This window comes from Pempheris klunzingeri, chromosome 4 (assembly GCF_042242105.1).
Source record: "Pempheris klunzingeri isolate RE-2024b chromosome 4, fPemKlu1.hap1, whole genome shotgun sequence".
In the NCBI taxonomy this organism is placed as follows: Eukaryota; Metazoa; Chordata; class Actinopteri; order Acropomatiformes; family Pempheridae; genus Pempheris; species Pempheris klunzingeri.
The window spans coordinates 165,001-177,500 of NC_092015.1; the positions used below are offsets into that span (position 1 = coordinate 165,001).

Genomic DNA, 12,500 nt, shown 5'->3' on the forward strand with positions numbered 1-12,500 from the left:
GGAGTAAGAGCCAGATTAAAGTGGGAGACGTAAACAACTATACAGGACTGCCTCAATTCTTGCTTTTACGGAAACTGGTGAACAACATGGTGGCCGTGTGTGTCTCTATGGTCGTTGTTAGGGACAAACTGCACCACGGACATTGAGCTCTTGGCCGTCTCCCTTCGCCCCTCCTATTTACCCAGAGAACTACATCCATCCCAAAGCTAACGCTGCCACTGAACACGTCGTGAACTCACTAAACAAACTGGAGCGTCCCTGGGAAAGCCTTTAAAGGTTTTCAGCTGTATGTCACAGGTACCACCCGCCAGGAGAAGACACTAGACAAATGCTATGGGTCAGTTCCAGATGCATAAAGGTCCGTTGCACTCCCCCCTCTGGGCTCTGCCACCACACTATCCTACTCGTTCCAGCATACATTCCCATTATAAGGAGGGCTAAAAAAGTTACTAGTGGACCAAAGATAGCGTTCTAGCTCTCCAAGGATGCTTTGAGTGCACAGACTGGAATAACCTCTTAAGTCCCTCCAGCAACATCAATGAGCAAGTCTCTTCATATGTCTCTTTCTGTGTGGACAGCATCATTCCCTCCAAAACTGTCACAATCTTCCCCAACAATAAACCCTGGAGCTCAAGGAGCTCAAGGAAATCCTCAGTAAGAAGAAGAAGGTCTTTTTCACTGGCTCTGAACTGGAGAAGAAAGAGAATGGAGAAGTTCAGCGTGCCATTAAAACAGCCAAGCAGAAACATCTACATCTCTTAGAACAGATGACCCACTCCATACCACTCCAAAAAGAACTGGGAAAAAAACGGTGGGAAAAATGGTGTATTTATTTAGCCAATGAGACGGATATTTAACTTTACTGTGTGTGTCAGTACATCGTAAAGATGCTAAACTTGCCTTGACTCATTTTCATCCCATGACCTCATATGTTCGTTCTGTATTGTGTTTGTTTACTTTTGCCAATGTAAAAATTCTCATAAATAAAAAGTAAAAAAAAAACAGCCAAGCAGAAGCAAAAGCAAAGTGGAGGATAATTCACACAGGGGAACCTCCTCAGCTCGGCAGGGCCGCTTTGAATATCGCTACCACCTGCCCAAATACCATCTACGTGGACGGTAGCAGCCACGCATCTCTCCTCAACGACCTCAACTCCTTCTACACCAGATTCAAGAAAGACAACACCACCCAGCTAGAAGTGATCGAGAGCACACTTCAACCCAGTACCTCCGCACTCACCTTCAGCATAGAGGATGTGGGGAGAGCCCCGAGGAGGACCACAGAGACCGGCTCACCTGGCCCAGACAACATCAGCGGTCGTGTTCTGAGGTACTGTGCTGAGCAGCTGGGAGGTGTATTTCAGATCCTGATCCAGAGATCCATTGACAGCTGTCCAGTTCCCCAGTTGTGGAAACACTCCACAGTGATCCCCGTCCCCAAGAAGAGTACCACCAAAGTAGACCTGTGGCTCTCACCTCCCTCGTGATGAAGGCTATGGAGAGGACAGTAACACAACACATCATCGGAGTAACCAACTCACTGATCAACCCTCCCCAATTTGCATATCGTACGAGCAGAGGCGTGGACGATGCCAAAATATCCATCCTAGACACCTTACACACACCCTTGGAGCGCCCCGACACTTCAGCGAGACTCCTCTATTTCCTATTTGCTGACTTCTCCTCGGCATTCGGTGCCCTTCAGCCTCACATCCTGGCCAACAAACTCTCCTCCCGCTTCCACCTGGATGATCGACTCACCCTGTGGACTAGACCGCTTAACCCATAGGTCACAGAGTGCCGGTCAATAACACCTCCACCGCTGCGTCCTCTCACCGCGGCTCTTCATCGAGGATACGAGGTATACGGATGACTGCAGATCCACACGGCCCACTTCCCACCTGGACATAAACTTACATCACTGCAGGACTCTGATTTGTACTGATCCTTACGGTGAACTCGTGCCGACCCGCCTCATTGCCAATTTGCACCCTGTAATTTAATGTTTATTCTCATGTTCTTACTTTGTCAACATTTTAGCATTTGGAGCGTTAACCACAATTTAGTTCGTTAAGCTTTACTTTATTTAAGTTTTGAGTTTGCCTTCATTCTATTTTATTTATTTTTCATTAAATAGATAAAATAGAAATACGTTTACCTTTATTTTTCATTTCTATCCTTTTGTGCTACAGCCGTTCCGCCTGTCTTGTCTGCTGCTGTAGTGTTTCGTCCTTGTTGCACTGCCTGCTCTATGTGCCTTTTAATTGCCCCCTGGGGACAAATAAAGTTTTTTGAATTGAATTGAATAAATGAATGAGTGAGTGAACCCCCCCCCCCCCCTCTGTGTGCTCTGATTCAGGTTCAGCAGATTCTGACCTATGAGGACTCAGTGGCTGCTCACCTGACCAAGATCCTGACCTCAGACCAGCACTCTGTGGTCATCTCCTCCGCCAAGTACGTCTGCCTGCCTGCCTGCCTGCCTGCCTGTCTGCCTGTCTGCCTGTCTGCCTGTCTGTCTGTCTGTCTGTCTGTCTGTCTGCCTGTCTGCCTGTCTGCCTGCCTGCCTATTGATAATGATAATGATCTGTGTGTGTGGTGCGTTCAGGGTCCTGTGTGAGACGGTGAAGGATTTTGTGGCTCGTGTTGGAAAAGCGTACGAGAAGAACACGGAGAGTTCAGAGGAGTCGGAGGCCGTGGCCAAGAAGGTGAGGGCTCACTGTAGTTCATGTTTACAGTCAGTGAGAAGAAACACTGGGCCGTCTGTGGAGGTTGTGATCCTGGTCCCGGTCCTGGTCTTGGCCTTGGTCTTGGTCTTGGTCCTGGTCCTGGTCCTGGTCTTGGTCTTGGTCTTGGTCCTGGTCCTGGTCCTGGTTCTGATCCTGGTTCTGTCTGTGTCAGTGTGGTGTGTTGAAGGAGAAGCTGGACTCTCTGCTGAAGACTCTGAATGAGGAGTCTCAGGCGTCCCCCCTGCCCCCCCCGGCCCCGCCGCCCACCATCGCCGAGGAGCAGGAAGAGTCCGAGGGAATCGCACCGCCTCCTCTTCATCTTCATCCTCATCCTCCTCCTCACGCCCCCTGCTCCCCTCGGACCAGCGCCTCCTCCTCTGCAGCGGCCGCCATCTTTAAACCTCGAGAGCAGCTGATGCTGAGAGCCAACAGCCTGAAGAAGGCCATCAGACAGGTCATCGAGCACACGGAGAGAGGTGAGACGGGCAGGCAGACAGACAGGTCATCCAGCACACGGAGAGAGGTGAGACGGGCAGGCAGACAGACAGGTCATCCAGCACACGGAGAGAGGTGAGACGGGCAGGCAGACAGACAGGTCATCCAGCACACGGAGAGAGGTGAGACGGGCAGGCAGACAGACAGGTCATCCAGCACACGGAGAGAGGTGAGACAGGCAGGCAGACAGACAGGTCATCCAGCACACGGAGAAAGGTGAGACAGGCAGGCAGACAGACAGGTACTGTAGTACTGATGTAATACTGATGCAGTACTGATGCAGTACTGATGTAGTACTGATGCAGTACTGACACAGTATTGATGTAGTACTGTGGTACTGATGTAGTACTGACACAGTATTGATGTAGTACTGTGGTACTGATGTAGTACTGACACAGTATTGATGTAGTACTGTGGTACTGATGTAGTACTGACGCAGTACTGATGCAGTACTGTAGTACTGATGTAGTACTGACGCAGTACTGATGTAGTACTGTAGTACTGATGTAGTACTGACGCAGTACTGATGCAGTACTGACGCAGTAGAACATCAGTACTGTTGTGCTGTAGTACTGATGCAGTACTAACACAGTATTGATGTAGTACTGTGGTACTGATGTAGTACTGACGCAGTACTGATGCAGTACTGACGCAGTACAACATCAGTACTGTTGTGCTGTAGTACTGATGCAGTACTGACACAGTATTGATGTAGTACTGTGGTGCTGATGTAGTACTGACGCAGTACTGATGCAGTACTGTAGCAGGACTGTAGTACTGATGTAGTACTGACGCAGTACTGATGCAGTACTGTAGTACTGATGTAGTACTGACGCAGTACTGATGCAGTACTGTAGTACTGATGTAGTACTGACGCAGTACTGATGCAGTACTGACGCAGTACAACATCAGTACTGTAGTGCTGTAGTACTGATGTAGTACTGATGTAGTACTGATGTAGTACTGATGTAGTACTGATGTAGTACTGATGCAGTACTGTAGTACTGATGCAGTACTGATGTAGTACTGATGTAGTACTGATGCAGTACTGTAGTACTGATGTAGTACTGACAGTACTGATGCTGTACTGATGCTGTACTGATGTAGTACTGATGCAGTACTGATGTAGTACTGATGTAGTACTGATGCAGTACTGATGTAGTACTGACGTAGTACTGATGCAGTACTGATGCTGTACTGATGTAGTACTGATGCAGTACTGATGTAGTACTGATGCTGTACTGATGTAGTACTGACGTAGTACTGATGTAGTACTGATACAGTACTGATGCTGTACTGATGTAGTACTGACGTAGTACTGATGTAGTACTGACGCAGTACTGATGCAGTACTGACGTAGTACTGATGCCGTACTGATGTAGTACTGACGCAGTACTGATGCAGTACTGACGTAGTACTGATGCAGTACTGATGCAGTACTGATGCTGTACTGATGTAGTACTGACGCAGTACTGATGCAGTACTGACGTAGTACTGATGCAGTACTGACGCAGTACTGATGCTGTACTGACGTAGTACTGACGCAGTACTGATGCAGTACTGACGTAGTACTGATGCAGTACTGACGCAGTACTGATGCTGTGCTGATGTAGTACTGACGCAGTACTGATGCAGTACTGACGTAGTACTGATGCAGTACTGACGCAGTACTGATGCTGTACTGATGTAGTACTGACGCAGTACTGATGCTGTACTGATGTAGTACTGACGCAGTACTGATGCAGTACTGACGTAGTACTGATGCAGTACTGATGCAGTATCTCTGTCTCCAGCTGTGGACGAGCAGAACGCTCAGACTCAGCAGCAGCTCTTCTCTCTGAGCCGAGCTGAGGAAGAGGAGGGTCTGGTAGAGGAGGAAGAAGAGGAGGAAGAGGAGGACGACAAGACGTCTCTGCAGTCGACCTCCAGCAACAAACACCACAACACACGCAGAGGTCAGTGGTACTACCGGTAGTTAGCGGGACCGGGACTGTTTGCAGTACTGGGACTGTTAGCGGGACCGGGACTGTAAGCCGGACTGGGACTGTTTGCGGTACTGGGACTGTTAGCGGGACCGGTGCTGTTTGCGGTACTGGAACTGTTAGCGGGACCGGGACTGTAAGCCGGACCGGGACTGTTTGCGGTACTGGGACTGTTTGCGGTACTGGTACTGTTTGTGGTACTGGTACTGTCTGGTCCTGGTCTGAGGACGCCAACAGGATCACTGGATCTGAAACTCTGAGGTTCCCAAACAGGACAATCTCTTCCCCTCATCCGGTCTGAGCTCTGATGACTCAGTCCAACACCCACTGCGAACGGATCTGACTTTGTGCCGAGGACGTGGACACGGCTCTCACTGTGGTGGCCCCGTACCTCACAGCACCCCCCCAGTCCCCCAAACACATGTAGACTGGATGTTCAAACTCCCATGACCCCCCCCTCCCCCAGGTACCGTCCCGTACAGCCCAATGCTGTCCAGACCCTTCAGCACCTCAGGGTGAGTCTCATCCACCCCTGGTGCCCGAGGAGCTCTGCCGTCTCCACAGAGGACGTGTTGGTCGGGTTCAGGAGTCCTTCAAAGTGTTCTTTGTCCAGGTCGGGCCAGAAACACCTCCCTGACAGCCGGGGGCTGCTGAGGGTCCCCACACTCACCCTGCGCCTGTCCCCCAGGAAAGGACACAGCTCCTCTGGTGCGGATTCAAATAACTCACATCAGTCTGAAGTCCCATGCAGTGAGATGGCCGCTCCTGTTGATGTTTCACATTAAAAGCTTTATGCCTTTTGAGCTGCTGGAGAGCTTTTAATGTGAAAGGTGTGAGCAGGAAGGGTTGTTTGATGTCGCTTTAAAGCGACAAAACAACAAAGCAGAGAAACAACGAGCGACTTAATCACAAAGAGTTTATGTCACAGTGCAACACCACTCTGTCTGTCTCTCTACCTGTCTCTCTGCAGTCAGTAAGACGCCCTGTGAGAAGCTGATCAGTAAAGGCAGTCTGTCATTGGGCAGCTCTGCGTCACTTCCTGTCCAGACAGGAAGTAGGGACAACATGCCCATGCTCAACACGAAGATCCTCTATCCAGGTAAGATGCCCCAGGTGAGGCAGGAAGTTTAACTTATCATGACATCATGACGTTTACCTGTGTGTGTGTGTGTGTGTGTGTGTGTGTGTGTGTGTGTGTGTGTGTAGGTCTCAGAGGTATCTCAGGTTCTCTCTCCAGCAGCTCTGTCATCAGTCGACTGTTGGTCAACGCCGACCCGTTCAGCTGTGACCCCGACAACATGTAAGACACTGTCCGTCTCTCTGTCTGCCTCACCTGTCTGTCTCTCTGACCTGTCTGTCTCTCTGTGTTTAGGGACTGCTATACTGAGAAATGTGTGATGAACAATTATTTTGGAATCGGACTGGACGCTAAAATCTCTCTGGACTTCAACAACAAGAGAGACGAACATCCAGAGAAGTGCAGGTACTTATTAGTAGCAGTAGTAGTACAGTAGTACAGTAGTAGTATTAGTAGTAGTACTGGTAGTACAGCAGTAGTAGTACAGTAGTACAGTAGTAGTATTAGTAGTAGTAGTACTGGTAGTACAGCAGTAGTAGTACAGTAGTACAGTAGTAGTATTAGTAGTAGTAGTACTGGTAGTACAGCAGTAGTAGTACAGTAGTACAGTAGTAGTATTAGTAGTAGTAGTACTGGTAGTACAGCAGTAGTAGTACAGTAGTAGTATTAGTAGTAGTAGTACTGGTAGTACAGCAGTAGTAGTACAGTAGTAGTATTAGTAGTAGTAGTAGTACTGGTAGTACAGCAGTAGTAGTACAGTAGTACAGTAGTAGTATTAGTAGTAGTAGTACTGGTAGTACAGCAGTAGTAGTAGTACTGGTAGTACAGCAGTAGTAGTACAGTAGTAGTATTAGTAGTAGTAGTACTGGTAGTACAGCAGTAGTAGTACAGTAGTAGTACAGTAGTAGTAGTAGTAGTAGTAGTACTGGTAGTACAGCAGTAGTAGTAGTACTGGTAGTACAGTAGTAGTATTAGTAGTAGTACTGGTAGTACAGTAGTAGTAGTAGTACTGGTAGTAGTACAGTAGTAGTATTAGTAGTAGTAGTACTGGTAGTACAGTAGTAGTATTAGTAGTAGTACTGGTAGTACAGTAGTAGTAGTAGTACTGGTAGTACAGTAGTAGTATTAGTAGTAGTACTGGTAGTACAGTAGTAGTAGTAGTAGTACTGGTAGTACAGTAGTAGTATTAGTAGTAGTACTAGTAGTACAGTAGTAGTAGTAGTACTGGTAGTAGTACAGTAGTAGTATTAGTAGTAGTAGTACTGGTAGTACAGTAGTAGTATTAGTAGTAGTACTGGTAGTACAGTAGTAGTAGTAGTACTGGTAGTACAGTAGTAGTATTAGTAGTAGTACTGGTAGTACAGTAGTAGTAGTAGTACTGGTAGTACAGTAGTAGTATTAGTAGTAGTAGTACTGGTAGTACAGTAGTAGTAGTAGTACTGGTAGTACAGTAGTAGTATTAGTAGTAGTACTGGTAGTACAGTAGTAGTAGTAGTAGTACTGGTAGTACAGCAGTAGTAGTAGTACTGGTAGTACAGCAGTAGTAGTACAGTAGTAGTATTAGTAGTAGTAGTACTGGTAGTACAGTAGTAGTATTAGTAGTAGTAGTGGTAGTACAGTATTAGTAGTAGTACTGGTAGTACAGTAGTAGTAGTAGTACTGGTAGTACAGTAGTAGTATTAGTAGTAGTACTGGTAGTACAGCAGTAGTAGTAGTACTGGTAGTACAGCAGTAGTAGTACAGTAGTAGTATTAGTAGTAGTAGTACTGGTAGTACAGTAGTAGTAGTAGTACTGGTAGTACAGCAGTAGTAGTAGTACTGGTAGTACAGCAGTAGTAGTAGTACTGGTAGTACAGTAGTAGTATTAGTAGTAGTACTGGTAGTACAGCAGTAGTAGTAGTACTGGTAGTACAGTAGTAGTATTAGTAGTAGTAGTGGTAGTACAGTAGTAGTAGTAGTACTGGTAGTACAGCAGTAGTAGTAGTACTGGTAGTACAGTAGTAGTATTAGTAGTAGTACTGGTAGTACAGCAGTAGTAGTAGTACTGGTAGTACAGCAGTAGTAGTAGTACTGGTAGTACAGTAGTAGTATTAGTAGTAGTACTGGTAGTACAGCAGTAGTAGTAGTACTGGTGGTACAGCAGTAGTAGTACTGGTAGTACAGTATTAGTAGTAGTACTGGTAGTACAGCAGTAGTAGTAGTACTGGTAGTACAGTAGTAGTAGTACTGGTAGTACAGCAGTAGTAGTAGTACTGGTAGTACAGTAGTAGTATTAGTAGTAGTACTGGTAGTACAGCAGTAGTAGTAGTACTGGTAGTACAGCAGTAGTAGTCTCAGTATCACCAGTACCATCCTCACCACTGTAGTTGTTGTTGTGACAGGAGTCGCACTAAGAACATGATGTGGTACGGAGTCCTGGGAACCAAAGAGCTGCTGCACAGAACCTACAAGAATCTGGAACAGAGGGTCCTGCTGGAGGTGAGACACCTGGTCCTGCTGGTTTGTAGACTGTTGGACAGACCAGGTTTAACTGCCGTCTGTCTGTCTTAGTGTGATGGGCGTCCGATCCCTCTGCCAAGTCTGCAAGGCATCGCCGTGCTGAACATTCCAAGTTACGCAGGAGGAACCAACTTCTGGGGAGGAACCAAAGAGGACGACGTGAGAACTGAACCTGTCTGTCTGCCTGCCTGTCTACCTGTCTGTGTGTCTGACCATCTACCTGTCTGTCTGTTTATTGAGCAGTCAAGTGATGAGTGATGCGTTCTGTTTGTCTCTCTGCCTGTCTGTCTGTCTCTCAGACCTTCACAGCTCCGTCCTTTGATGATAAGATCCTGGAGGTCGTCGCCGTGTTCGGCAGCATGCAGATGGCCGTGTCCCGAGTCATCAACCTGCAGCACCACCGCATCGCACAGGTACACCTGTCTGTCTGCCTGTCCCTCTGACCTGTCTGTCTCTCTGACCTGTGTCTCTGACCTGTCTATCTTTCTGACCTGTCTGTCTCTCAGTGCCGGACAGTGAAGATAACCATCCTGGGTGATGAGGGCGTCCCGGTCCAGGTGGACGGTGAGGCTTGGGTCCAACCTCCAGGTTACATCAAGATCATCCACAAGAACCGGACCCAGACCCTCACCAGGGACCGGGTGAGTCCAGACCCAGACCCCCACCTGACTGTCTCTCTCTCCTCTGGGTCTGAACAGTGAAGCCGATGCTGAAGAGCCTTAAAGCTGCTTCCTCTCTAGTGTCCAGCAGGGGGCGACTCCACTGGCTCCAAACAGAAGTCTGATTGGATGGAAGTCAATGAGGAAATGAGGAGACTTCTCAGTGAACATTTTCCTGATGAGTTTCTGCTCTCAGTCTCTAGTTCACAGTCTTCTTCAGCACAGCAGGATGTTCATTTAGTCAATTATGGTCCATTTAGAGGAAGATACACCAGGAAGAGGGGGTGGGGGGCTTTAGGGTGGGGCTACCTGCTCACTGACCAATCAGAGGGCATCTTCATGCGGAAACATCACTTCTGGCTCTAAAAAACCAAGATGGCGGTCCACAAACCAACGGGTGATGTCACAGTAGCCACGCCCCCTTCTGTTATACAGTCTGATGGTGGGACGGACCCCCGAGGACTCACAGGGACGTCTCAGAGACTGTTGGAGGATCAGACCCACCTGACTGACCCTCTGAGTCGCTGATCAGGTGGTAACGATTGACCACTGTGTGTGTGTTCAGGCCTTTGAGAGCACCCTGAAGTCGTGGGAGGACAAACAGAAGTGTGAGTTTCCTCGGACCCCCCCTCCGCAGACCCCCCTGTCCTCCCAGCCAGAGATTGTTTCTGAAGAAGAGGCGTCACTCGTCAGCGAATTCGGTCAGGCAGCAGGAGCGCTCATCCACAGGTGATCAATAAAGCTATCGATCAATCACTGGTCCTCAGACGCACACTGATCACTGAACACAAGTATACTGATCACGTTTCCTCGGGCACTTTCTCTGTTTTCTGTCTCTGTGGATGAAATGTGTGTTTTTGTCTCTTGTTTGTGCCTCAGTATCCGTGAAGTGGCTCAGTCTCACCACAGTCTGGAACAGGAACTGGCTCACGCCGTCAACGCCAGCTCAAAGGCCATGGATGTCGTCTACAACAACTCCAAGAGCTCCGGGGTACGAAACTCCACGAAGGCTGTCCTTACCAAATATGTTGATCGTGTAGAAAGTGATTAGTTTGCTGTTCACATGTAGGTCACAGGTCACATGACCATCCATGTGTTGGTGACAGTTGTATTGATGAGGGGGCGTGGCTGATCACTGCTGGTCTGGTTGTTAAACATCCTGGCAGATTCTACTTCCTGTCTCTCAGCCCAACGCACTGTTACTGACTGGAATCCTACTAGCATAATGTTAGCTTTGTAGTTAACAGTGCCTGTCTGTCTCTCTCTCCTGCCTGTCTCTCTCTCCAGGCCCTGAGCTGCAGCGTTGTCCTTCAGATGGTCGTTAATGTCAAAGCTTTACTCAGTGAGACTGAACTCCTGCTCGCTGGAAAGATGTCCCTGGTAACAGTTACCTCTGGTCTCCTGTGGTTCCCTTTGGTCTCGTCTGGTCCTCTCTGATTCCTTCTGGTCCTTGTTGGTCCTCTCTGGTCTCCTTTGGTCTCTTCTGGTCTCCTCTGGTCCTCTCTGATTCCCTCTGGTCCTCTCTGATCTCCTCTGGTCTCCTTTGGTCCGTTCTGGTCCGTTCTGGTCCGTTCTGGTCCTCTCTGGTCCCCATTGGTCTCCTCTGGTCCTCTCTGATTCCCTCTGGTCCTCTCTGGTCTCCTCTGGATTCCTTTGGTCCCTTCTGGTCCTCTCTGGTCTCCTCTGATTCCCTCTGGTCTTCTCTGGACTTATCTGGTCCTTTCTGGTCCTTTCTGGTCCTTTCTGGTCCTCTCTGGTCTCCTCTGGTCCTCTCTGGTCTCCTCTGGTCCCTTTCTGGTCTCCCCTGGTCCTCTCTGGTCTCCTTTGGTCCTATCTGGTCTCCTCTGATTCCCTCTGGTCTCCTTTGGTCCCTTCTGGTCCTCTCTGGTCTCCTTTGGTCCCTTCTGGTCCTCTCTGGTCTCCTCTGGTCCTCTCTGATTCCCTCTGGTCTCCTCTGGTCTCTTTTGGTCCTCTCCGGTCTCCTCTGGGCCTCTCTGGTCCTCTCTGATTCCCTCTGGTCCTCTCTGGTCTCCTCTGATTCCCTCTGGTCCTCTCTGGTCCTTTCTGGTCTCCTCTGGTCCCTTCTGGTCTTCTCTGGTCTCCTCTGGTCCATTCTGGTCTCCTCTGGTCTCCTCTGGTCCTCTCTGGTCTCCTCTGGTCCCTTCTGGTCCTCTCTGGTCTCCTCTGATTCCCTCTGGTCCTCTGTGGTCTCTTCTGGTCCTCTCTGGTCCTCTCTGATTCCCTCTGGTCCTCTCTGGTCTCTTCTTGTCCTCTGTGGTCTCCTCTGGTCCTCTCTGATTCCCTCTGGTCCTCTCTGGTCCTCTGTGGTCTCTTCTGGTCCTCTCTGGTCTCCTCTGGTCCCTTCTGGTCTTCTCTGGTCTCCTCTGGTCCCTTCTGGTCTTCTCTGGTCCTCTCTGGTCTCCTCTGGTCCTCTCTGATTCCCTCTGGTCCTCTCTGGTCTCTTCTTGTCCTCTGTGGTCTCCTCTGGTCCTCTCTGGTCCTCTGTGGTCTCTTCTGGTCCTCTCTGGTCTCCTCTGATTCCCTCTGGTCCTCTCTGGTCCTATCTGGTCTCCTCTGGTCCCTTCTGGTCTTCTCTGGTCTCCTCTGGTCCCTTCTGGTCTTCTCTGGTCCTCTCTGGTCTCTTCTGGTCCTCTCTGGTCTCCTCTGGTCCTCTCTGGTCTCTTCTGGTCCTCTCTGGTCTCCTCTGGTCCTTTCTGGTCTCCTCTGGTCCTCTCTGGTCTCTTCTGGTCCTCTCTGGTCCTGTCTGATTCCCTCTGGTCCTATCTGGTCCTTTCTGGTCTCCTCTGGTCCCTTCTGGTCTTCTCTGGTCTCCTCTGGTCCTCTCTGGTCTCTTCTGGTCCTCTCTGGTCTCTTCTGGTCCTCTCTGGTCTCCTCTGGTCCTCTCTGGTCTCCTCTGGTCCTCTCTGGTCTCTTCTGGTCCTCTCTGGTCCTGTCTGATTCCCTCTGGTCCTCTCTGGTCCTATCTGGTCCTTTCTGGTCTCCTCTGGTCCCTTCTGGTCTTCTCTGGTCTCCTCTGGTCCCTTCTGGTCTCCTCTGGTCCT

The 12,500-nt window shown here is 49.2% G+C and overlaps 1 protein-coding gene across 2 annotated transcripts in view; it reads left to right on the forward strand.

Moving 5' to 3' along the window:
- The window catches only part of LOC139200452 (diacylglycerol kinase delta), a 31,855-nt gene that overhangs the window by 15,840 nt on the left and 3,515 nt on the right, over window positions 1-12,500 (forward strand). For both annotated transcript variants that reach the window (XM_070829752.1, XM_070829754.1), the window contains exons 12-25: window positions 2,359-2,453; window positions 2,605-2,704; window positions 2,898-3,201; window positions 5,014-5,175; window positions 6,173-6,301; window positions 6,409-6,502; window positions 6,575-6,685; window positions 8,662-8,758; window positions 8,831-8,938; window positions 9,079-9,192; window positions 9,286-9,420; window positions 10,004-10,167; window positions 10,318-10,429; window positions 10,726-10,818. In XM_070829752.1, coding sequence (XP_070685853.1) covers window positions 2,359-2,453; window positions 2,605-2,704; window positions 2,898-3,201; window positions 5,014-5,175; window positions 6,173-6,301; window positions 6,409-6,502; window positions 6,575-6,685; window positions 8,662-8,758; window positions 8,831-8,938; window positions 9,079-9,192; window positions 9,286-9,420; window positions 10,004-10,167; window positions 10,318-10,429; window positions 10,726-10,818 — 1,818 coding nt within the window. The remainder of the gene's footprint in view (window positions 1-2,358; window positions 2,454-2,604; window positions 2,705-2,897; window positions 3,202-5,013; window positions 5,176-6,172; window positions 6,302-6,408; window positions 6,503-6,574; window positions 6,686-8,661; window positions 8,759-8,830; window positions 8,939-9,078; window positions 9,193-9,285; window positions 9,421-10,003; window positions 10,168-10,317; window positions 10,430-10,725; window positions 10,819-12,500) is intronic.